At 46.1% G+C, this 26,145-nt stretch overlaps 1 protein-coding gene across 3 annotated transcripts in view; it reads left to right on the forward strand.

Annotated features, from left to right (window-relative positions):
* The first annotated feature begins 7,766 nt into the window (after positions 1-7,766).
* rbpjb (recombination signal binding protein for immunoglobulin kappa J region b) overlaps positions 7,767-26,145 on the forward strand; it is a 67,486-nt gene continuing 49,107 nt past the window's right edge. For 2 of the 3 annotated variants that reach the window (XM_080452158.1, XM_080452160.1), the window contains exon 1: positions 7,767-7,878. In XM_080452158.1, coding sequence (XP_080308284.1) covers positions 7,859-7,878 — 20 coding nt within the window. In that variant the 5' untranslated portion in view covers positions 7,767-7,858. The remainder of the gene's footprint in view (positions 7,879-26,145) is intronic. The other variant, XM_080452159.1, reaches the window with a different exon arrangement.

Below are 26,145 nucleotides of genomic sequence, written 5' to 3' on the forward strand. Positions count from 1 at the left end.
TTGGAGGTCTGGAGGATCAAACGTATACATATTCTGATCATAGGTCCAGTAATTATAATATATTTTTTGTATAACTTTTTTTGATAGGTACAGTGGAGAGAGGCAGGAAACAGGGTTAGAGACAGGGAGAAAAGAGTAGTTATAGTAGTTTCGCTGTTAGGCATTATAACCCATCAGTGGCGTAATTTGCCTAGGGTTGCTGGGTTATGTGAACCCATACACGCCACGGGACCAGGAGGGCATTCATTAAGTCATTTAAGTTCATTCATTTCAGTTTTTAATAAATACACCCCTTAACAGACGACGTCACACTGATAAGAAGAACCAGCAGTGTTGGAAAGTAACTAAAGTAATATGTAACTTAAAGTAATATTATTACTTTTTCCCAGTAACTAGTAACGTAACTAATTACTTTCACGTTTTGAGTAATATTATTACCTTTACTTTTTTTCAAAAAGTAATTTATTACTTTTTGAAAGTTTGAAAGAAGTTGTTCAAAGATTGTGTCTCATGATGAGTCATTATCTGTTTGAGCCCAGGTGTTTGAATTTGAATATTTTTTTAGGCAAAAAATACATGAAATACATTTAAAATACTTCCAAAAAAGTCCTTGCGGTCTTGTTTCCATTGAGGTTCTTAGTATTCAATTCATAGTCAAATGGTTTTCATTTAGTCTGTAAGTTATGAATTCATACACAGTAAAAGTCTTAGTGTTAATATAATTGAAATGAGTGTACAAATAGAACCAAATGGACCCGTCATGTGTACAGAACACTTTTCAGAGTTAAATCAACAATGAGGATTTTACAATGTAGGCTGCAGAAAAGAGAAAAAAAACAACTGCTAATGTTGAAAATGCAAAGTCAGACTTTTGGGGAGAAAGGATGCAATTACTGGGGGCGAGAAAAAAAAAAGTAACTAAGTAATAAGTAACTAGTTACTTTTGGCAGGGAGTAATAAGTAAAGTAACTACATTACTTTTTAAACAAGTAATATGTAATAAGTAACATATTACTATGTTGTAGTAACTATTCCAACACTGAGAACCAGTATGCGCACGCAGGCCGGCACCAAATGAAACCCATTCTGTCAGGTCTCGCTAGGGCGCGCCTCACTAGCCAACACACAAGAGGAGGTTGAATGAACTGAAACTAGCGCACCCCGAAACAATGTGTTGGGAATTGATTGCATGAACAATCACCTATGCGTCCAGTCTCAATGTTGGTAAACAAATAATTGCTCTATAGCCACCCATATTACATATAGGCTACAGTAAATGCATCTGCTATATGAATTTTTGTCATTTCCGATATATTATGTAGCCTATAGGATTATATCCCCATATTATTTGACCAGAACCGAAGTATTGAAGAGAGGAGGAGGCGGAGAATTGCAGTCGGAGATCAAAGGATTTAGCTGTAGCAGCAGTCATTCTGATAATGACAGGACCAAGCAACCCTACGACCAGGCAAGTGTTTCCAATTGGACTGCACCGAACCCTACCCATCAGATCCAAAGTAGACTAGGTAATGTTTTTTTGCGACCAAAAGACCATGTACTGTATTATGCATGTACATAATGAAGTTGACCAAAGTTTCTCAGCTGCATTTAAAATACATTTTCGTTATTATATTAAGCCTTTAAATGTCTTAATGGCCTTATATAGATCAAAATGTGCACATTTGTGGCTGTTTTCTGAGTGTTTCCTTAATTTTAGACTTGTAGGCTATCTTAATCTGTTACATACTGTAAATGTTGTTCAAACCAGTGAAATTGCTGCATGTGATACATCCATATCAGGGGCCCTTTTGATACAAATACCCACGGCAAAAAAAGTCAGTCTACGCCCCTGGAACCCATGGAATGCGCCCTAACTACTCAGCTATCATGTCACTCTCATAGGTCCAGGAATAATAAAAGATAATAATAATAGAAATAAGAGGTACTGTAAAGCTCCTATAGGGATGTTTTGGGGGTAGGAAAACTCTTGACATGTACTGTACATCTATTGAACAGAGATGATGTTTCTGAGGATGTAAACCACACCAGGGGGACTTTTTTTTTGGGAAAGGGACTTTAACTCATCATAGTGTTCCTTCCACCAAATACAAAAGTACTAAATGTATAACGTAAATAGGGTCATATGAACACATGTTAACCTTAGTGTTGCTGGTGCACAGTGATGATGTGGTTGTATTGCTGTGACTGTGTTTAATTTTGTTGTCTTCATTTTTGTACATTCACCCTCAGCCTTTGGGCATCTTATTATACTATACTACTGTGTATTTAAAAACAAATAAAATCTTAAAAATCAATCGTAGTTCATTAGCATGAAAAGAAAGTGACATTTTCAAAATATTCATTATTGTTTGTGTACTGCCCATAAATGAGTGTCAGAAAGTGTGCATGGAGGAATCACACATATTTCATGAAGAAGGTATGGGCGTCTGGGTGGCGCAGGGGTAAAGTTCCTGCCCACCCCCATGGAGACTGGGGTTCGATTTCTCATGGTGCTTCCGGCTTGGCCGGGCACTCTCGGTGAATCCTCTCACTGTCAGCCGACATCATGTGTATCAGTGGAGACGTGATAGTCTACACCGGTAGCTCTCAAACTTCTCCTTGCCAAGGACCCCCAAATTGATATATATTTGGCCACAGACCCCCATCCGAAAATGTTTTGTCCCAGGGACCCCCAGAAGAGAATATTTGTGTTAAAAAAAATCAACATTAAAAAAAAAATCACTTTTTAAAAAATATTTTTAAAGAAATTCTCAAGAATAGCAGACCCCACTTTGAGAACCAATGGTCTTCTAGACACTCTTCCCAAGACCAAACACTAAGGGTCAGACACTAAGGGTCAGCAGTGACAGGGACGATATACAGTACATACATAACTTCTGACTGAAGAGCAGTTGTTGAGCATATTATGCCTATACCCTTTGTCTCAAAGCAACCATGTCGGCAAAGCAAGGCCTCCTTTTTCTCTCTCCGCTCCCTTTTCTCTAAAAAATACTTGCACGTGTGTTCAGCTGTGAAACATTTGAGGAAACTTTACGCTTCCCCATTCAGCTTGGAGTGTAACTGGAGGTTCACCGCCGACTATAAAAAATAGAGGGAACGGAAAAATGGTTTAGGGGAGGATGAGGTCCTCGTCTCTGTGTCTTCATAGTGTTGGCACCGGGCCAGGCACACTCTCATGCAAAACCTCACCCCTCCTTCTCCCTTCTCTCTTCCAACTCTTCCTTTCCCCTTTCTGGCAGAGCAGTGAAGTGGCTATAAAAGTGTGTTGTGCTTCTGAAAAATCTGAAACGTGTGGCTTTATATGCTATGCATTCAGATAAATACGCTAAAGAGAGAATTCAGGTGTGTGGATTTGGACCTGTGGTTGCTGGAAGAGTGGAGGTTAATTTGTTGCGGTTGGAGGGGCTAAAATATTTCATATAAGCTTTCAAATATTTGAACTTATGGTATTTTGCTTGATTCATATAGTTGAATCCGGCCTTCATAGTGTTGAAAGTAGACATCACTTGCAAAGTAAGACAAATTGAGTCAACTGCTGTTGTTGTTGTTTTATCCTCACTAGGGGCTCTAAGGATGGTCCATGGTCCAACCATCCGTCTGTACTTACACCACTTTGGTTCCGACTCTCAAATAACACATCTTGAAAACTACTGACTGGATTGACTTGGAATTTGTCTGGAGGATGCACCATGCAGATTTGAGTGACGCCATGACCTTTCCTCTAGCTAGCACCACCCTCATAATTTAATGGGCAGACCATGCAGGATAAACCCTATTTATTTTGGTGAACCCATGGCCATTCCTCTAGGGCCACCCTTACAACCAAATTTCCATTTGCTTTTGGTTTTAAAGGCACCCTGTAGCTTTTTAATAATGGTACTATATTTTATTTTACTTTAACCACTTAAACCCTTGACTGGGGTCCCCCAGGGCTCTATACTTGGTCCGCTCGTTTTTTCCCTCTTACACCAAATCTCTTCGCTGACCATAGCGTTGAGAGCTTATGGATCTGCTATTTCTGCCAAATGTTCACCCCAGAACAGTGACGGTAGGCGAGGGTTCATGTGGTCTTTTGGGTCTCTGAGGACAGTAATGTCACACGGTTCAAACCACATTGGTCTGGTAAGTAGCAGCACGGCCTCAAGGGGTCACTAGCAGGGCTTTTCAGGCTCAGTCATTTCAAAGGAAACTCTCAAAGATGCATGCATTATAACTTCATGCAGGTCTGGTCATGGTTCTTGAAACAGCATGAAATGAAATTAACACCCACATGGTTGATACGACATTAATCTTCAACAGTGCTGAAAAGAGCATGGATCAAAGTGTTCAACATGTCCTCCCCTCTGGCCGCAGTTATAGACAACTACTCTGCAAAATAGTTCTGTGCCCTCAGCCATCATCACTGCCCTAAATCTGCAATCCGTAAGTTTTATATCCTTCCCAGGATTAGAACCTGGGTCTTGGGAGACCAAATTTCTACTACACTTGCTTGACAGAATTGAGTTTACGACAGTACTAACCAGTAGGTGTCCTCCTACCCAATACCAGGTTCTACATTTCTCAGTGGAAGAACAGGGAGACCACCTCCAACCACTGCAGATAATTATACAGCCAAGCAGATGAGTTTTTTTCTTTCTTTAAATAGTCTGGGCACACTGTACAGACAAACTTGTTAGTTGTTGGGCTGTTCTTATTTGTTTATACCCTGTTTTGAGTGTTTGTGTACAGACTGTGAAAGCAAATTTCCTCGATGGAGGACAATAAAGAATGGCTCTGAATCTTAACATGTACAATATGTGTCTATTTAAGTTGGGACTTCTGCCCCGTAGTAGTTCATACAGAGGTCTCTCTCTCGCTCTCAAATATGAGTGCAGGGTTGATTGGCTGCCAGTGTGCTCGAATCTTTCACTTTGGTCTTTGAAGTTTAAGGGAAAAATCCAAGCAGATCTGATTGATTATGAGTTTAACAAAGAGGCCAAACAGATTCAAATGAAGTGGGAAAGACAAGACACAACACAACAACAAGAAATTGAGGCTTTATGGCTTTCCGACCCACCCACAGATATTCGAGAATGAGCTGACCCGGACAAGCTGACAATGTAGGAAGATGTAACCTTTTTGAATACAGTTTGGCAAATGTCCAAAGAGAGAAAGGCAAAAAGAGAAAGAAGAAAAGAAAGAACACAGACAGACAGACAGTAGTCTGTGCCTCATTCTTGCAGTATGATAAGGCCTATATAATAGCCTCCCTTGTACTTTGAGTGAAGTTTTGGCTCTGAGGAGGGTGGTCATGTGATGGCAATGTACTGTACTAATCTGCACTCAGTGGTGGAAAAAGTACTCACATGTTTTACTTAAGTAAAAGTGTCAATACTGCAATATAGAAATACTACAAGTAAATGTCCGGAATTCAAAATTTACTTGAGTAAAAGTACAAAAGTATTGTACTTTTCAAATAAAGAATGTACTCAAAGTACCAAAAGTAGAAAGTACTCATTATGCAGAATGTCCCATTTCAAGTTTTCAAATGTATAAAATGTTATTGTGAGCTTGTAGATCGTCTATTTTCAAATGGCTGAAATGTATATATGGGCTGAAGTATTTAATGTATATTTTGGAATAATAATCCAAATCTACAAAGTAACTAGTAACTAAAGTTTTCAAATAATTGTAGTGGAGTAAAAGTATTATATTTGCCTCTGAGATGTAGTAGAAGTGAAGGCACTGCATATTGGAAATACTCCAGTAAAGTAAAAAATACCTTAAAATTGTACTTAAGTACAGAGTAAATGTTACTTTTCACCACTGTCTGTCTGCACTGTATGGTTGATTCACGTTTTCACACGACTGTTTCCCCCAAGAAAGTTAACTGCAATGTTACTCCAGGGATTTGTGATATGGGTCTGCAGGACTCCTCCAATAACTCCTCATAAACCCAGCGTCTCACCACCTCTAGTAAATCGTCCACGTTATTGGGAGGTGATGATAAAAAATTCGATATTTGGCCGAAATGAAACCCAGCTGTCTCTGAACCGAACGTTCCATAAATTACACGAGCAGACAGTGGTGTAAAGTAACTAAGTAGGCTACTGTACTTAAGTACAAATTTGAGGTATTTTTTTCACTTTCTTCGGTATTTACAATTTCCAATACTTTTACCTCTACTCCACTACATCTAAGGGGCAAATATTGTACTTTATAACTCACTGTTATTAACGTTATAATAACATTAACCACCTCAGCCCTATATACATTTCGGCCATTTGAAAATAGACAAGCATAGTGAGCTTGTAGATCAGCTATCTTCAAAAGATTGCTATACATTTTATACGTTTGAAAACTTGGGACAAATGGGACATTCTGCACAATGAGTACTTTTAATTGTGGTACTTTAAGTACATTTTGATACCAATAATTTTGTACTCTTAGTTCTACTCAAGTACATTTTGTATTCTGGACTTTTATTTAACAGAGTATTTCTACATTGCAGCATTAATACTTTTACATAAGTAAACTTACTTAACTTTTTCCACCACTGTCTGAACTGAACGTTCCATAAATTAAACGAGCTGACAGACACATGAAACGTGACAGATCTATGTGTATGTGTGTGTGTGTGTGTGTGTGTGTGTGTGTGTGTGTGTGTGTGTGTGTGTGTGTGTGTGTGTGTGTGTGTGTGTGTGTGTGTGTGTTCTGGGGGAAAGTAAAACGAGGGTTTTCTCGTGACAAGCAGTTATTTTCCCCCCAAAAAAACGATCGGTGCCTGTAATTTATTACCCGGGTAAAGTAAACACGTGGGAATAGTATTTCAGCAGCCCACAAGGTAAACAACTACTCCGGCTTGCCACGCACGTCTCGCGATAAGCGGACGCTCCCTGCACGCCGGCCTATTGTGAGAGTTTTCGAAGTCTCGCGCGATCCTGGAAGTTTCCCACGCCTGTTGTTGTGGCGTCTGCCCTTTTCTGCTCACTCTCTCTCTCTCTCTCCGCCGCCTCCCCTTCAGTGTTGCCACGTCGGCTTATTATAAGCGACTTTGGGCTTCTTTTTCTCTAAAGTGGCTTGTAAAAATTGTGTAGTTGCTTATTTAAATTGGGCTTGTTTCTAAAGTGTAGTTGTTTATGTGGGCTTGATTCTAAAGTGTAGCTCATTTGGGCTTGATTATAAGGTGTAGTTGCTTATTTGGGCTTGATTCTAAAGTGTAGCTTATTTGGGCTTGATTCTAAAGTGTTGTGGCTTATTTGGGCTTGTTAGCTAATGTTGTTGTTTAAACCAGTGGTTCTCAAACATTTTCATGTCAAGGACCCCAACATTAATATATATTTATAGACCCAACCTTCTGAAAATATTTTGTGCCAGATCGAGAACCCCATACAAGATTTGGTGCTGTTGTGTAGAATCGGCTATTTTGTTAGAGTGTTCACATGTGGCCTAATGGAATCAAGCCATATTGCTTCCTTGGGTTTTAATCCTTCTAGCAGACCTTGTATAGGAGTTCTATACAAAAAAGCACAGAAAGTTCAGTTCTATAATAGAACTGAACTTTTTTGCAAACTGTTAATAAAGTATTCAATCAATCAATCAATCAATCAATCAATCAATCAATCTTTTGGGCTTGTTTTCATAGACCTGGTTGCTTATTCCTCTCGCACGATCTGGCAACACTGCTCCTCACCCACCCACCTCCCCCCTTTCTCTCTGTTTCTCCCTCGTCCTTTTGCACCTCCTCCAGTCTGCTTCTGTTGTCTCGGCGGTAGGAGGATTGTTGAGCCCTGGTGGGAGAGGAGGATAAGGAGGATATTATCGCGAGTATTGGAGTTTTGGTGAGAGTTTGTGGAAGATGGCGCCTGTTGTGACAGGGTGAGTGTGAGCTTCTGAGGGCTAGGATGGTGGGAGAGGAGTTAAAGAGGAGGAAAGAGGAGAATGACACTTACTAACACCAAAATGTGTTGTTTTTAACTCATGTTGGTGTTCTTGAACACCGCCTGGTGCTTCTGTGTGGTTGTGCAGGAGTCAACTGGAAGTGGTTTCTTTTGTTTGAATGTTTTGTTGTTGTTTGAATGTTTGTTGTGCGTTTCTTCTTGAAGCAGGTTTTAGTTGACTGTTGCTGCATGCACGGCGCGGTGCGGTGCGGTGCGCAGCGGCGTTCCACGGAGCCTCCGCGCCCCGGCCAGGGGAGCCTCAACCCCGGCCAGGACCAGGAGGGAGGCTCCGCTGACCGCTTCGCTCCTCGGAGGGTCTTTTAACACACAACGACGAGCCGTTTTAGCTAGCAAGGCTAACCAAGCAGCAAGGCGAGCTGCAGCAAACAAAACAAACCAAACGTGTTGCCCACCACCACGCACCACCACCTGCCCTCCTTCTTTTATTGTGGCTTCTTCAGGCTTTTAATCGGTGAAATGGTTTATCTCTCACACTAATAGCCAAGCCGTAGTGGTGGATCGTTTCATGGACGTGTTATTTAATGAAGCGGGTGGATGTGATTCAACGGGGGGCTAACGGGGTTAGCCAGCAATGTGTGGCTGGGCTGTGGATGGAACACGTTGCATGTCAACGGCTTTGTCAGCGTCAAGGAGGCTCTGCGTGGGGCTTCTTCTCCTTCGTTGTTTACAGTGATGTAAAGTAACTAAGTAAATGTACTGAAGTACTGTACTTAAGTACAATGTTTGAGGTATTTTGTTTTACTTTACTGGAGTGTTACCCATATGCAGTACTTTTACTTTCCACTCCACTACATCTCAGAGACAAATGTTGCACTTTTTACTCCACTGCAATTATTTGAAAACTTTAGTTACTTTGTAAATTGTGATTGTTTTTTTTTACAAAATATACATTAACCACATCATCCATTTCGGCCATTTGAAAATAGCCGATCTACAAGCTCACAATGCATCTTGTCAATGCAGAGCTTGTCTGCTTGTAGATCGGCTATTTTCGATCTACAAGCTTGTAGATCTGCTATTTTCAAAAGATTTGTATACACTTGAAACCTTGAAATGGACATTCTGCATAATGAGTACTTTCTACTTATGGTACTTTAAGTACATTTTTATACCAATACTTTTCTACTTTTACTCAAGCACATTTTGAATAACGAATATTTACTTGTAAACAGAGTATTTCTATATTGCAGTGTTGATACTGTGGCGAACGGCAGGGAAAGGAGACGAAAACTACTACTCTCATCAAAAAGAACGGCTTTATTTTCCTTTTTCTCTTTACAAGAACGGCATATCAATGGATGCTTTTACTCTCTTAGAATTTGCAACAACAACACACACTTTTCCTCTCTTTACTTCCTGTATAACACACACGGCCGCAAGGCATGCCGGGAAACTCTTAAAGGGACATAGACCTAATAACAGTGCGGCTCCGTCGCCACACAGCCCCCACCAGCTTGTCGCCCGTCCCGGTGACTTAAAAGCTTAACTCATAGTCTCTATAGCGACGGGGAGGCTGACGCAGTCTTTGAGGTCGTGAAGTCGTAGGCCCCTGCCCTTGTCCCTGCCCTTGTCCCTGCCCCCCACTGTCTGTTCCAAAGGCCATTGTATTGGGTGGGTCCATGAGGGTCGGAGGAGCCGTACAGGGTGAACTGTGTTGTTCGGCAGGTACTTCTCGTTGAGCATGGGGGCGGTAGGGTGCCAAACGGTCCCGATGCAACACCACTACCCGTCCCCTGACACACAGCTTCACCCGGTACACAACATCTGAAAGCGGCTCCAACACCTCACAAGGCCCCACCCATTTGCTGGTGAGCTTGGGCGAAATGCCCTTTTTCCGGGTTGGGTTGTAGACCCACACCTTCTCCCCAGAGGAGAAGGGGCGGCCCCGACAACGGGTGTCGTACGCCCGCTTCTGTTTCTCCCCAGCCTGTTCCTGGCGCTGCCGGGTGAAGTCGTGCGCCTCAGTCAGGCGTTGCCGGAGTCCACACAGATACTCAAAACCCGGTATCACGGGCAGCTCAGTGCAAGGAGGGGTGCCAAAGGCCAAGTCCACAGGTGTCCGCAGCTCCCGTCCGAACATGAGAGCGGCTGGTGTGCAACCAGTGCTTTCCTGGACCGCTGTCCGGTAAGACAGCAGGATCAGGGGTAGATGGCGGTCCCAGTCTCGCTGGTGTTGGGAGGTTACGATAGCCATCTGTGTTTCGAGTGTTTGATTAAAGCGCTCCACCAGTCCATCACTCTGGGGGTGAAGAGGTGTTGTTCGAGTTTTCCTCACCCCCATGAGTTGGCATACCTTGGCAAACACCTGCGCCTCAAAGTTTCGCCCCTGATCACTGTGTAATTCCTCAGGTGCACCTAGCCGGCAGAACATCTCGCATACCAGCCGCTCAGCCGTGGTCGTTGCACTCTGGTCAGGTACCGCATACGCCTCTGGCCACTTAGTGAAATAGTCCATGGCCACAAGGACGTAGCGGTTCCCATCATCAGTAGTGGGGAATGGGCCAAGAAAGTCCACACCAACGCGCTCCATGGGGGCCCCCACCTGATACTGCTGCAGTGGGGCATGGGAGCGTTGGGTGGGTCCCTTCCGAGCCGTGCAGGCGTCGCAGCAGTGCACAAACAGTTCAGTGTCGTGCCTGCAGCCTGCCCAGTAGAACCGTTGGCGTAGTTTGTTCAAGGTCTTGGCCACGCCGAAGTGACCTGCCCCCACTGAGCCATGGACTGCCTGTAGCACCCGTTTGCGCCAGTCTTTAGGCACCAGTAACTGCCACACTTCTCCCCCTCGTCCTGGCGCCTGCCAGACCCGGTAGAGCAGTCCATCATGTCGGGCCAGGGTGGCCCACTGTGAGAAATAGGCCTTGGCCTCCACTGGCAGGGCGGAGATGTCTTGCCAGGGAGGACGCGTCCCTGTGTCGACCCACTGGCCCACCCTGGAAAGAATGGGGTCGCTGTCTTGCGCTGTCTGCCACTCTCGCTGCTCCACTGCGGCCAACCATTCTTCCGCCTCCTCCACCTGTCGCATCGCAGCCACTGGGAGAACCACTCGATCTCGCTCCTCTTGGCGCTGACAGTGCCTGCACTCCATTTCCTCGCAGGGCCGACGGGAGAGGGCATCTGCGTTGCCATGCAGCCGCCCTGCTCGGTGCTGGATCTCAAAGTCATAGTTCTGTAGAGTCTCAATCCACCTTGCCACCTGGCCTTCAGGTTCTCTGAAACTAAGCAGCCACGTCAGAGAAGCATGATCGGTCCGCAGGAGGAAGGGCCGGCCATAGAGGTAGGGGCGGAAGTGGTGAAGCGCCAGGACCACCGCCAACAGCTCACGTCGGGTGACACAGTAGTTGCGCTCGGAGCGACGCAGGGTGCGGCTGTAGTAGGCCACCACTCTCTCCCCGCCCTCTCCCTCCTGTGACAGGACAGCCCCCACTCCCACGTCGCTTGCGTCAGTGTCAACAATGAAATTGCGCCCTGGATCAGGAAGGGCCAGGATGGGTGCAACTGTCAGGGTGTCGCGTAGCTGGGCAAAGGCTGCTGCGCAACTGTCACTCCAGGAAAACTCTCGCCCCTTGTCCGTAAGGCGATGCAGGGGGCTGGCAATGGAGGCAAAGTCACGCACGAAGCGGCGGTAGTAGGAGCAGAGGCCTAAGAAACTGCGTACGCCGGTGATGTTTCGGGGGACCGGCCAATTTTTGACTGCCTCCACTTTGGCAGGATCAGTAGTCACGCCTTCTGGTCCCACGACATGGCCCAGGTACTTGGTCTCACGCTGTAAGAGGTTGCACTTTCTGGGGTTCAGGCGCAGTCCTGCCCCCCGGATGGCGGTGAAAACCTGCCGCAGGTTCTCCAGTGCCTGCTTGAAATCAGTAGCGTGGACCAGTAGGTCATCTAAGTAGACCACACACTGCTTTCGGGGGATGTGGGCCAGTACCCTCTCCATCAACCTCTCAAACGTGGCGGGAGCATTACAGAGGCCGAACGGCATCACCCGGAACTGCCAGAGTCCTTGGCCAATGGTGAAAGCCGTCTTGGGTCTGTCCTCTGGTGCCAGCTCTACTTGCCAGTAACCGCTCCGCAGGTCAAGTGAGCTGAACCACTGCGACCCTGCAATGTTGTCCAGGGCATCATCAATGCGGGGCAAGGGGTAGGAGTCTTTACGGGTCGCAGCGTTCAGGCGGCGATAGTCCACACAGAATCTCCATGTGCCGTCCTTCTTTTTCACTAGGACGGCAGGAGCAGCCCAGGGACTGCTGGATGGCTCTATCACCGCTGCCTCGGCCATTTCCTGGACCATCTGCTCTGCAGCTTCCCGCTTGGCAAGTGCCAGCCGGTAGGGACGTAGTCGAATAGGCGCGGCTACACCTGTATCAATGGTGTGTTGCACCAGCCCTGTCTGAGTGCACTCTTTGTCCCGGGCGGCAAAGATGTCCATGAACTCCTGGAGCAGGTCCCCCAGCTGCAAGCTCTGCTGGGAGTCCAATGGTTCCCTGCTTCGCTGTAATAAGTCCTGGACAGCCTGGAGTGTGTCAGATGAAGGCGGTGGTGCATCGACTGAAGGCTGGTTGGGTGGTGGAGCAGTAGGGAGAGTAGGCGACGTTGTGGAGGGCGGCTGGCTCCGGCGGTGGCGATGTCTGCGTCGTGTTGTGGTCCCCTCGGATGGTGGCGATGGCTGCGACAGCCGCGACTGCGTGGCGATGGGTGGGGACAACTGGGCCAAAATGCGCCTCACTTTCTTCCCCCGGCGACGCAGGAGAGGCAGGGTCTCGGAGCCGATATGGACGACGTTCCCCGGTACATCCACGATGGCTCCCCAGCGGTCGAGCAGGTCCAAGCCGATGATACAGGGGTCGAGGATGTCGGCCAACCAAAACTCTTGGGTGGCCTCAGTTCCCCCTGCCTTTGCTTGGAGCAGCTGCTTGCCGAGCATCTCAGAGAGCCCCCCGGTTACAGTTCGAATCTTATTTGTGGTTGGTGTCCACCCGGAGGTCTGGCAGCCAGTGGGCTCAGGTAGCACCCCGGGGCGCACAAGGGAGATGTCGGACCCTGTGTCCACCAAGGCTTTGCAGGGGTGCCCATTAAGGAAACATAGCAGGTATAGGCCATGTGCGTGGCCCAACCTGCCAATCCTGTTAGTGTTTTCAGTGGGGAGTCTAGTCAGTTGGCTGGGTGGCAGTCTCCCCTCGGTGCCCCCCAGCTCTAGTTTCCCAACTGAGAAGTGTTTGAGCGAAGAGGTGCGGGGGCAGGGCAGTCACGAGCGATGTGTCCTGGTTCTCCGCAGCGGTAACAGGGGTCTGTGAACCGACGTGCCCGGGGTCTCGCTGGGGGCTGCCATGGGCCTGGCGGAGTACGGGATGGTTGGGCCCGGCGGACAGCCCCGCTCTCATCTTCAGATCCATCGTCGTTGATCTCCGCCTGACGCACTTGGGGCCTAGCTGAGCGGTGGGGCGTTAACACAGTCTCTACCCGCTCTGCTTCCTCTAGTGCGGCTTGGAGGGTGGCTGGCGCTTTGATGCGTAGGTGTTCTTTCAGTCGTTCGGGCGCGAGCCCCTGGATGAAGGCACTCAGGGCCAGCTCTTCACATGCTGATGCCGCAAAAGTGGGGTAACCGCGTTGTGTATAATAGCGCACATCTGCGGCATATGCACCCAGTGTCTCACTTTCTTTTCTGTGTCGGTGGGCCAGCTGGTCTCTCATCTGCTCGGTCGAAATCCGCTGTCCGAATCGTCGCTCTAACGCTGCAGCCAAGGTCGGATAATCCCTCTGTTCATGTGACATCAAGTCCAATAGCACGTGGAGCGCTTTGCCCTCTAGTGCCAGGGCAATGTGGGCGGCAGTCTCTTGTGTGCTCCACCCATTGTGCAGCTCTGCCATCTTGACTTGGGCGAGATAGGGTTCTAGAGGTGTAGTACCGGCATAACGTGGGAGCTTGAAGACATTCCTAGGCAGTGGATTGGGTGGTGGAATTCCAATGGAGGGTGGCAGCATGTGGGGAACGGCTCCGCCCCCTCCCATCACGGGCACCGGGTCGGTCGCAGCCGGTGATGTCCCCAGGTGGCGGCGAGGAACGGCTCCTCCCGTCGCGGGCACCGGGTTGAACGTGACCGGCGATATCTCCCGGTGACGACGGGGAATAGCCCCTCCCGTCGCGGGCACCGGGTCGAACGCAGCTGGCAATATCCCCTGATGGCGGCGGGGAATAGCCCCTCCCTTCGCGGGTCCTGTGTTGAATGTTCTGGGAGCACTAGCGCCGTCAGGACGCGTTAGATAGGCTCCACTGGGGGTGTAGTTTTGGCTGGAATATTTTTTCTGTAGAGCATTTTCTTTCTGTTTTATGTCCATTGTTAAATGTGCAATCAAGCCTTCAATCTCTCTGACTTCTTCTTTAATCCTTTCCATGGCGTTAGGTTAATAATCCCACTTCAGACACCAATGTGGCGAACGGCAGGGAAAGGAGACGAAAACTACTTCTCTCATCAAAAAGAACGGCTTTATTTTCCTTTTTCTCTTTACAAGAACGGCATATCAATGGATGCTTTTACTCTCTTAGAATTTGCAACAACAACACACACTTTTCCTCTCTTTACTTCCTGTATAACACACACGGCCGCAAGGCATGCCGGGAAACTCTTAAAGGGACATAGACCTAATAACAGTGCGGCTCCGTCGCCACAATACTTTTACTTAAATAAAACATAAGAGTACTTTTTCCACCACTGGTTGTTTATTAAAAAAGAGGCAAAAACTCCACTGCGTTTTGTTGACAAACGTGCGAGAGTTTTGACGCAAAGTCACCACTCACTCACCACGCAATATTTTCAAGTCATCAATTAAATGCTGAGTAGAGACTACTAGAGAGAGACATAGCATGTGTGTAATCTAATCAACGTGTACTTTCTGAGTAGTAGTTGTTGCCCACGTTGCTGCACGACAGCTTTGGGGAAGAAAATAGTGCGGCGTTTGTTTACTAAACAGTCCCGCACTGTGCGTGCTGCTGCTATCATCTGAACCCAACGTTAATTATCATTTTATGTCGAGTGCACCCAAGGACAGCCTCGACGGCAGTCTACTAACACCTACTACAACTACAGCCATGTGTGTAATAATGATGATCATTTTAATGCCCTAGAACAGAGGTCTTCAACAGGGGGTCCGGGAGCCCTAGGGGGTCCTTTAGAGTTACTACATGGGGGCCGCCAAATCTTTGTGTGATAGGATTGAACCCTAGCATCTCTATTCTGAGGAGAACTTTAGCCAAAAATGGCAATCTGCACTGTGAGCTTGTAGATCGACTATTTTCAGCAAAGAGGTTTAGCGTACTTTCGAGGGTTTAAGTGGTTAAATATCAGAAAATAGTAAATACACATCAACATGAATCCAACATACACTGATGACAGTGTTGTCAAACAAGTCTATGAAGCCATCTGTGAAATCTATGAAAAAGTTTAATCTGCAACTAAGTTGTATACAATATTGGGGTCCCTGCTTCAGCTCTCTCAGCTAGGGGGTCCTTTTTGGCCTGAAAAAACGTTCAAGACCCCTGCGCTAGAAAACAGCTAATGCTATTCCTCCTTGGCAGTTGAATGTGGATGAAATGTGCTGCTGCAAAGAACGTGAATGCGTTTCCTCCCATTAGTATGCGAGATTACGAATATTATTAGATGAGGGAGTAATGATGAAAAAACATCAGAGTTTTCTAATGGCAATTTGCACAACTTTGTTCAGCTTGAAAGAAATTGTTGCAAAAATGAGCAGGATTTCCTCCTAAATATATGTTTACTAGTGCCACTGGCTTATTATTAGCCCACTAATTATATAGAGGTAAGTAACTAAGGCTTTGAATAGGAGCTTCATTTTACATCGACTGGCTGTTGGTTAAGCAGAACGATGCCGCTTTTGTAGGGTTATTTAACCTAATTAGAGTATGTTAATAACATAATCAGTTCTGTTAAATGCACGCTGCCTCGACCCCGGTACCGTTAGATGAGTGGCATAATGAAATGTTGTCTTTTACAGCCACTCTAGTAAACCCTATCTGATTAAAATGATTTGCCTGCACATTAGCCAAACACAAGCCTTTTTTGTACTGTCCAGGCAGTAATCCCCACAGACAGCTCAGTGGGTGACAGACATTAGCTGGGCTTGCTGGAGGAGGTGTGTGTGTGTGTGTGTGTGTGTGTGTGAGTGAGTGAGAGAGAAGTGGGGCGGGGGGGTCATGGGTGGCTGTGCATGTTCATTTGGGGCTTTCCAGCGGACCTGAGCTGATTTCAGTTGAGAGAGAGAGAGAGAGGGAGTGAGCGAGCGAGAGAGGGCAGACGGGTCAGGTCTGGGTGGCTGGCCACCTGTCCAGATGATATCTCCAGAGTCTTGTGTGTGTGTATGCACAAGCGTGTTTTTTCTGTGGGAGGCGGAGGGAGTGGAGGAGATAAAGATGGGGTGGGTGGGTGGCTAGGCGAGTGAGAGAGGTTTAACAGAAAATTAAAGGGCCATAAGGGGTCTTTATTAGCATTTGGCTGGCCACGTCAACGGCTAGAGGCTACAGAGACAGATCCCTGACCACAGCCCAGAGCCCCCCCCTCTTCACCTTTAACATTGACAACGATGGGCCAGAATAATGACCATGAATATGATATTAGCCCTATGGCAAGGGCATGGAAGGGGCAGTGTTAACAATAAGTAAATCAAGGCAAGCATGTTATTGCTGTTTTAGTCTGTCTTGAATGCCTACTTTAAAATACAAATGAAATGTATGTTGTATAAATTCAAATTAAAAATAAATATTTATCCGTTAAGAATTTAATTTGTGTAAAAAAAAAAATTGTGTAAAAAAAGCACAACTGGACATGTCCATTTGTATTCAACATACAAATGCAGTTTAAAATAGTTTAAGCTCTCTGCCAATAGGGTTATGGGTGCTTAAAGATGTCCATAGATAATAAGGTAATAATAAATAAGGTCAAGCTAACTAAAGTAACGCAGGCATTAATGACTAATGGAAGTAGCCACAAGGCTTGACGTGACCAGCTTGGTCTTGAATGTGAGTGACCTGTATCTGCTTGGTGTGTGTGTGACTGACAGATATCTGAGGCTCAAGTCAATTCATTTGTTTCCAAAGGCAGTTTTACCTCTTATTACTTTGGGAAATAAAGGCTGTATTACAATTTTTCTTTCTGGATGTTGACACTTAAAGATGCTGCCAGAATTGTAGCTCCTCCAAACTGTAGAACGAACTCCCCATTGCAGTTAGAACTGCAGACTCACTCCCAATCTTCCGCCGTAATCTGAAGACTCACCTCTTCAGACTCCACCTCAGCCCGTAGCACTTACCGTAAGCACTTGCCCTAGCCTTGACGACCTTGCAGGCTTATGCAAAGGCTAAAATGTAGATAGCATGTTATTTAGACTGATGCCAGGTCATTTGTAGACCTGGCATCCTAGTGTGTGTGTGTATACTATACAGTGTCAATGTACAGATTATTGATATTTTTTGATATTATACTAGACTGATAGGTTCTTGGTTTGGATCCTAGATTACTATTTCTATGCATTTGAAATAGCCTTATTACCTCAGGTTTTCCTTGCTTACTGTAAATCGTTCTGGATTAAGAGCGTCTGCTAAATGCCTAAATTGTAAAATTATAGCAGGGCTTTCACCTCGCCTTGCTACCAAGAAGACGGCAAAACATGGGCAGGTGAAGCACCATTTTGTTCTTGTAGTCTATTTAGTAGATCCCGGCCCTATTCAGGAGGTTACAGAATGCTAAGATAAGACGGGGTTGGTATCTCCTGAATGCAGCCCTGAATTTTGGAAAAAAGAAATCAGAAAAAAGCAGATAGTGTTGCCCTAATCCCCCACCCCCCCCCCGCTCTCTGTCTGCCAGAGAGAGTGTGATAGCTGAAAGAGCAGCACTGTTCACCTGGGATGATAAAAGCATGAATCACTTATTTCAACACAATACTACCTCTGCTCTGCCCCTGGGGGAACGAGATTCCATTTAGTTCATTCCCCCTTTCAACCCATCGCTGGAAAGAGAACACTCACACATACAAAATGAATGGAGGCATCTTTGAGGCCAAAAGGCAAGCCTCTCTTTGCTGGTGCACTGATACCATTGAACCTGGCTATGAGAGACAGAAGCCGCGTGTGCATGATTCTTTTTTTTTTTTGCTAAGACCTATGAGAGTGTGTTTTGCTTTGGGGTTGTAGTCAGACTCTGGGTGTGATGGTGTGAGTCAGGGCTTTTTGCGGGGGGAGGTTGGGGTGTTACCTAGGAATACGAGTTGAGGTGTGTGCGTGCGTGTGTGTTTGTGTGTGTGCATGCACACATTCCCTGGGGTCCTCTCCTCTTCCCTCCCCTTTTATGAAAGGAGAGGTTCAGAGAGAGGAGCAGATGTGGAAGCGCTGACCTTTTTGGTGGCGAAGGCTGTGGCTAGAGTTAAAAGAGGTGCCGCTCTGAGCCCCCCCCACCCAACCTCGTGTCCACACGCACATTACCTGAGCAGCAACATTGACGGATAGTTTAATGGTGGAAGCAATACAAGCTGGTAAAAACCTGATCTGTATGCCACCCCGGGGGGGGCATGGGCCCCCAACCTCCAAACCTGCACTGTAGCCAGCCAGGAGATGTGAACATCTTCAAAGGCATCGCAGGGCCGCGGGGGATAATGGTACAGACTGCACAGGCAAGCTACCAAAATAAGTGTGCCGTCCGCCGCTGGACGATTTAGGGGTTTTTACTTGCATACATACAGTAGCCTATTGTGTTGGAAGTTCAACGCGTATCCATTACATCACATGATTGAAATATCCCCCCAAGCTTACAGATTCATTCAAGGTTCAGATTCAACTTGTTTGGCTGTGTGATGACGTGCCTCTTAAGGTACCACACGCCCTTGCCGACCTTAGTCTGCTTTTTTCTCCATTTCTTGTTACCCTTCGCTCTCTCACTCTCAATGTTTCTCATTCTCACTCTCTCGAAGGGAGCCGCTACAGGAGAAACCCAGGGGGGATGAAAATGCACATTTTTGAGTAATTTGACTTGGCTCACTGCCAACTTGGCACTCCACCTTGTTCTTGGTCCTCAGCCACATGTTGGTGTGTGTGGTATGTACTGTATGTGTGTGTGTGGGGTAGAGAGTGTCCGTCATTCTGAATTAGCCCAGCCATGCTATATCTCACATCGTGGTTCCCTTCCTATGACTTCGACGCAAGTGGCTCTCTCTATCGATCATGTATTTGATTAACCTTTGTTATGTGGGCGCGAGGAGGGCTGTGGGAGTGCGTGGGGGAGGGGGGTGTCTCGCATTTCCTAATTCTCCAAAGCCCGGGGCCTGAAAAGGGGGCTCAGATTCCTCCTGCAAGAGAGCGGGAGCAAGTGAGCATTATTTACTTGTGCAAGGCTCGGAAAGCGTTAGAGCTCTGCTGAGCTCATACTTTTATCTCCAGCATAGTCGTTACCATTCGGTAACACAAAAGCCAGTGTGGTTTCAAAAATGGTCCCGGAGTCATGGTTGACAGAGGCCCCCACGTCCTTGCGGTGTTGTTGTTAGCCGTGGATGCGCTAATCTACTCCTTTTAAGTCTGAAGAAAAGCGAGGAATTAGGGGGAGAGAGAGCTATATAGAGAGTCAAGGGAGACATCCTCATCCTCTCTATTTCCTCACCCTGACTTCCAAGAGAATTTCCTCAGCCTCTGCTTTTGCCCTTCTCTGCCCCCTGTTCCGTTTGCTGTTGGTAGAGATTACAGCATCACCAAGGGATCGGTGGTTTCTGGCACATCAGCAGTTTTCTTTACCCTGCGCTCCACCGTTGCTCCACAGTCAGGATGTTTCATTCAGAAAACATGAAGTGACCCCCCCCCACCACTCCATGGCAACAGGAGTCAGACTGAATGCTATTTACTTTAGTGTGTGTGTGTGTGTTTTGTCCTTTGTGTTTTTCTACTCTTCCATTTCTGTTTTTCCGTTGAACAGTGTTTACCCCCCCCCCTTCTCCCCAGGGGTGAGGAGGGGGAATTTGTTTTTGGACTTATTTTTTTATGCTGCAATCCTTACGTTTTATGTAATTGCTATGATGGCGCACTGTCTGCTTCAAATAACTTAATTAACATTTAATTAACCAGTCAGTGCCCTACCCGGACATTTCTCAATGGACAAGTAGAGAGACCACCTCCAACCACTGCAGATGTGCTTGTTGTATTGTATTAACATAATTCTAACATGCAGATTGGTTAAAATAACATTTTATTCATTAAAATAAGTCCTGGATTGTAGCTTTAATTGGCGAGGAACGAGTCATGCCAAGGCCTCTTTATTAGACAAGGATATGCTGTTCTAAGCTACCAGGAGAATTCACCAGAGAGACAGGCTTAGGGAGAAAAAGCCTTATTTTCTGACATGGTTGGCCCAGATAATTGCCTTGTTATTCTTGACTGTGTTTGTTGGAGCTCGCCGAGGTTGTCAAAAGTGTCTGGTTTGGAATCAGAATGCTCTCTCTAGTATCTGGTAAACCTTTTCTCATCCATTCACACGCCAGTCGACTGAAATCCACGGATTCTCCCACGAAGGGGAAAACTCCCTGCAGCCACACCGTCCCAGCCCATGAGCAAACTGCCGCTCGTGACCGCATCAGATAAACTGGGAGTGGCAACCAGTAAGCCACCCCACGGATTAGCTCTTTTGGAAGAAACATCTTGATATAGCCTGGGCCTGCCGGTTGCACCATCTGAAAGGCTCTTGTCTTTGAGGCTCTGCCTCAAGAAAGACCATAGAGCCTTGCTTCCTCTGTGAAGCTAAGAGGTTAAGTAGGACATAGGAGAACACAAGACACATTTTTGATGAATCTGTTCAGCTTTATAATTAAGTCTTTCACATTTTATAAATGAGCTCTTCCCACTTGCTCATGTCATTGAGGCTAATTGTCACTTAGTAGTGTGAGGAGCAAGGATTAGTTGAGTTAATTTATTTGCCTGCTGATTAAACTATAATCATGAATGTATGTGTATTGAGTGTGTAAACGAACATACAGGGTTTATGAATATAACTTCTCCCTGCCAATTGGCTGTTGGCTTGGCTGCATGAAATGGCTTTATTTTTATGGAATTCTACCCCCCCCCCCAAAAAAAAAAGATGTTTAAATTGTCTTACTTTAGTAAAGCTCACAATTTATAGGCATGCACAAACCTGTCAACACAGTGACACTTCTGCTTTGATGTGGGCTAGCTTTTGTGCAGCATGTAGCTGTTTAAACAATTGAAATATTTTCTTGAACCAAACAGGATGATGAATGATGAATTATAGTCATCCGAGATGCAAAATGCATCTTGAATCTTTTTTTTTTTTTTTTTTGTTGCGGGGGGGGGGGGGGGGGGTGGGCCAACTGTTTTACCATTGGAAAATTCTATTAACTTTGACATCATTCAAGTAACCAATGTTGAATATAGCAGCAAGCTATGAGGGATTATGTCTGGTTTTGCAATGTTTTATTGTTTTGTCTTTATCCTTAGATGACTTAGATTTTTACTGTCCCAAAGCAAACCTTGTCTGGCGCACTTTTTATACACACACTTGCGGCACGCCGATTAGCTTGTTCAGATTCAGTACCCCACGGTAGCAATGTTTTTGTGTGGGTGAAATCGCCTTCTCTCTCGCTGATAGAACTCTGAGATGACATTGCACACAAAAGAAACGCCAGTTTGTGCTGATGTCTGGGATTTCCATATATGGGCATAATCCTTCTTTATATAGAGGACTTTAAGGTCTCCTGAAAATCCAGGATCACAAACGTGACGTCTGGATTTGGACAGAAATGTCAAGTTTTTGACGTCTTTGCACCTGTTAACATTATGTTTGTGATGTCCCACCCACACAAGGGCATGTTATGTCACTGATGTCATGTTTGTGACATTTTTGCAACCGTAAACCTTACGTTTGTGATGTCCAACCCATATATGGGCATGTTACGTCACAAATGTCATATTTATGCATCTGTTTACACATTGCGTTCAAGGCAACCCACAAATGTAATATAAGTAAGGATAACCTCTCCCTCACTTTCCTTCTCTGTTGTTGATCGAGCTCATACACAACAGAAACGGTTGCCTAACAATGGCTATTTGGGCTGGTGTCAGCCGTTGCTTAATAACACAGATTTAGCGTACTTTGACATCAGGCATGTCCATATATCTGCATAATCTGTCCAGACAGACACTCTTGAACTTGAACTTTATAGAACTAGAGGTTCGCCCACTACGCGGCCCTCACACCTATGTTGTTGCACCGCCGATCCAACCGATAAGCCCATATATGGAGATCTCTGTGTCTGTCAGTCCTTGTCCCATGCCCATACATGGAGCTGACTGACTTTGTTTGCGCCTGATGCCATGACGAGATTGACGACACATTGAGGTACATTGAGGTTAGACAACACACTCCATTTGGCGTAGATGCATTGGTTACTCAGCCATAACCTTATATGGTTATGGCTGAGTCATAGTGAGATGAGCGTGATGACGTGGTCCGCCGGCCGGCCGGGTCGGCCGATCCTCCCTTTATATTTGCCAGACCCAAGGGGTCGGCCTACATGAGGCTTTGTCGGTCGGTCGGTCTGTCCCTCTTTTCCTGTCCTGTCCCACTTTTCCTCTGCACACATGTCATGCGAAGTCCGGCCATTCAGATTTCAACCACTAGGGGTCTTGCAGTACCAGGTCTCCTGGTTCCCTTGTTTGATATAGAATAGAATCTACTATGTGAAGTTCAAGTTGCGGTGTTGTATTTCATGCGGGCAGCCTGGATGGGGGCATGGGGCTAATAACAAGGTTCCAAAAAGCCTCAAGGGGCACCTCTAGCGATGGCTTTTGCCCATGCGAGTGATGGCATCCCAAAAAAGACGAGCATTCTGCATCACCCAGGCAAGAGGGATGTAGGGAGGAATGCATAGAAAGGATGAAGGGATAGAGGGAAAGAAAAAAAGACAAGACAGGCTTTGGTGGGAGATGGCAAGAACCTCAGGAATGGTTGGGAGGGGTGAGGGACAGCAGGGAAATTGCGCTGTTATCTGCAGTGTTTCTTTGCATTGTCTCCTGTTTTGCTAACGGCTACCAGGGTGATATTTCTTCCCTCATTCTGGAGAAGAATCCGCCTTGTGGCATTCCTGCAGACGTCGACATCAGGAGGGGTTGGCCCGTGCCTAGAATCACAATGAAGTAGCGAGCACGTGTGGGCCAGTTTTGAGGAACACTCCATTGATTGTGGTTGGGGAGACAATGCTTTCTTGAAGGCGGGGGGTGGTGGTGGCGGCGGTGGAGGAGGTTGTTAGTGTTGTGGTTGATCAGTTCAACTTCACACTTGTGGCTGCAAGTTATGTTCGCTGCTGTTTGTTTTCATATTGCAAAACAAAATCCTCTTGTTATTTTAAATCTGGAGAGTGTAAAAATGTAGTGTTGTCAACGGGATCATATATAACTTACTATGGATTGTAGTATGAGTTTTAAGCTGCGCTAAAGCAAAACGTTTGAGTTCAATTCAATTGTTACTCGGCTCATTGCGGATTTCAGTGCGTCTGTGTGGTTGAGATCTCTTGACACCCCGTTGATTTCTTGTTATTATTATTAATGACACTTGTCTCTCTGCTACAGACTCGTGCAGAAACAAGACAGTGGGTTGTGAAAAAGAGGAATGCGTAGCAGCAATGAAACTACTTCTTTTCCCCGTCTCCCCCTCCCTCTCCTGTCATGACAACATTGAAACCAGACAGTAGGCAGAAGGTGACAAACTCATCACCCCCCCCACACACACGCGCGCCACAGCCCACTGCAGTTGGTTTGCTGAGGATCTCGCAACATGTGGGCTAAAGGTCGCTGAGGTTTCTCAGAATGTCTGACTTGCTCTCTTCCTTTCTCTTTCTCGTTCTCTCTTTCTCTCTCTCTCTCTCTCCCTCCAGTCTTTTCCCTGCCAAGGAATTCTGTGTTTTCTCCCGTCCAATCAGTCCTTGGGTCCAGTCTGTGGCGGTGCAGTGGTTTGCTGGGCAGAACTAAAGGCCAAAGTGAGACTCTCTCCATACTTAATGGCCGGTTCCAAACAATATATCATCCAGACCATATGGGACATACTGTCGTTTTTCTGTTTAGTGTTCTTAGTTGGGCACTCGTCATGTTATTTGAGACCGTTTTCGACCTTTTCAGTCCTGAAAACCTGTTTGTTGGCATAGCAAATGGTCCTCAATAGAAACACGGATTATCAGTTGCATAGCACACTAACAAGTTACATTTCCGCGTGGCTGGCTAGTGGCGCTTGGCTTGAATGAGGAATGAGTAGGTGCTGTGTTTTGGTTGAGTTCAAGGACCATTACAGGAGCTGTTCCCCTTCAACACAATGTGAAAAAACAACAGACTGAAATAGAAAATACGAAGGGTCTTATTATACCTTATTAAATGTGCGTGGATCTTCACTGATGTTCACTGTCACCCACAATGGGTTCAGGTGAAGGTTGATGCAGTCAACATTCACTTCCTGTCCTCTGTTCCCCCCCCCCTCTCTCTGTTAAATGTTATCAGTGTATCGGCTTGGCACAGGAAAGTACTGAGGAGGAAAGAGGGAGGTGAGGGGGTCATTCAGAGTTCAGGGCAACCACCAGGTCCCCCACTCTCTTCCTGACACCCTAAGCCTATGGCCTGTCACAACCAACCTGTTGCGAACATTGAGGCAGGATTAGCCTATGTCCATATGTAGTATTCCGGTGACATTGTACACCTGACCACTTCCAGTCTGCTGAGCAAAGTCCATAGGCTGTTTTTGTATACGTCGTCAGGACTTGAAACGGAATGCGTCTTCAGGCCTAAGTATGCACACAGTCTGATATTTTCGCACAAAAATAATGTACCAAACTTTTAAACAAACAGGCTCTGAAATTGTCATCCTGCGGGGGTAATTTCTTCAACCAAACCAAATATTGAATCCAAACATTTTGGCAGGGAATTGCCAACAACTCGACAATCCGAATGGTGGGTATTTCACGCTATAGCCTATTTATACATAGGGTGGCCTGCTTTGCTTTGTCCTTAACCACTGCTTATATTAATACACTAGATTTTCAGGCCGCTACGCAGCCTTCAAGTCCAGCCCTATATTGCGCTGATCAGAGCAATGGTCACAGAGTCATGGCCATTTGAGGTGTTAAACACTGCTGTTGTGCAATTTAGATTTTTGGGTGCGACTATTTTCATGTCAGATACCTGAACACAACAGTGTTTGTGGCAAGTTAGGTGCAACCTGAGCCCTTGGTGTGACTTGTGGCTTTTCTGATGGCAGACCCCTGAACAGTGTTTGTGCCAAGTTTGGTGCGGATCGGAGCAACTGTGCGCCTGTGGCACCCAGGGGCCCCGCCACATGGGGCTCCTGGTGTGGCTATTCTGGTGGCAGACCCCTGGACAGTGTTCGTGGCCAGTTTGGTGCAGATCGGCGCAACAGTGCGCCTGTGGCAGCCCTAACTGACACCGTCGGTTGCTAGTAATAAAAAAAAAAGAAGTTTTACCATAATACCCAAACCTACATTGCACACCAAATCGGATGTGTTTTCGTCGTCCATTCTTTTCAGCGTTGCACCTGGCTGAGAAGAAAACGGAGAAGGCTCCAAAATTCACTTAAAGGATCTATCTAATACGCCAACAGGTCGTTTCTCAAGGTACATTCACCAGCTAAATCTGAGACCATTCTAAATGGCACCGGTAGAAAGGCTTAGGGGCTACAGGTGTAATTGACCAGCATTTGGTTGTTGGCTGGTTGTAATTTCACTGAAAAAAAAGACGTCCAGGCAAAAAGAAAACTCTGGTAGTTTGAGCAATTCTGTCAGACAGACTATGTTTTGTTTGGGGTTGAAGAGATGCAATCTCCACACAGAATTGTAGATTAGGTTTAAAATGACAGTAATTCTATCAATTTGAGCACTTAATAGTTCCATTGAGGCTGACCAGCAGTGCCAATCTTTGTTTCATGAAGGACTGAAGTTGTCTGAATGGAGCTAGTGGTGAACAACACACACACACACACACACACACACACACACACACACACACACACACACACACACACACACACACACACACACACACACACACACACACACACACACACACACACACACAGAGAGGATTAAGCTGTGGCAAAGGGAAACCCACAAAAGATGGAGCAAGCATTGA

This window comes from Gymnoscopelus braueri (genome assembly GCF_963280865.1).
Source record: "Gymnoscopelus braueri genome assembly, chromosome: 15".
Classification (NCBI taxonomy): domain Eukaryota; kingdom Metazoa; phylum Chordata; class Actinopteri; order Myctophiformes; family Myctophidae; genus Gymnoscopelus; species Gymnoscopelus braueri.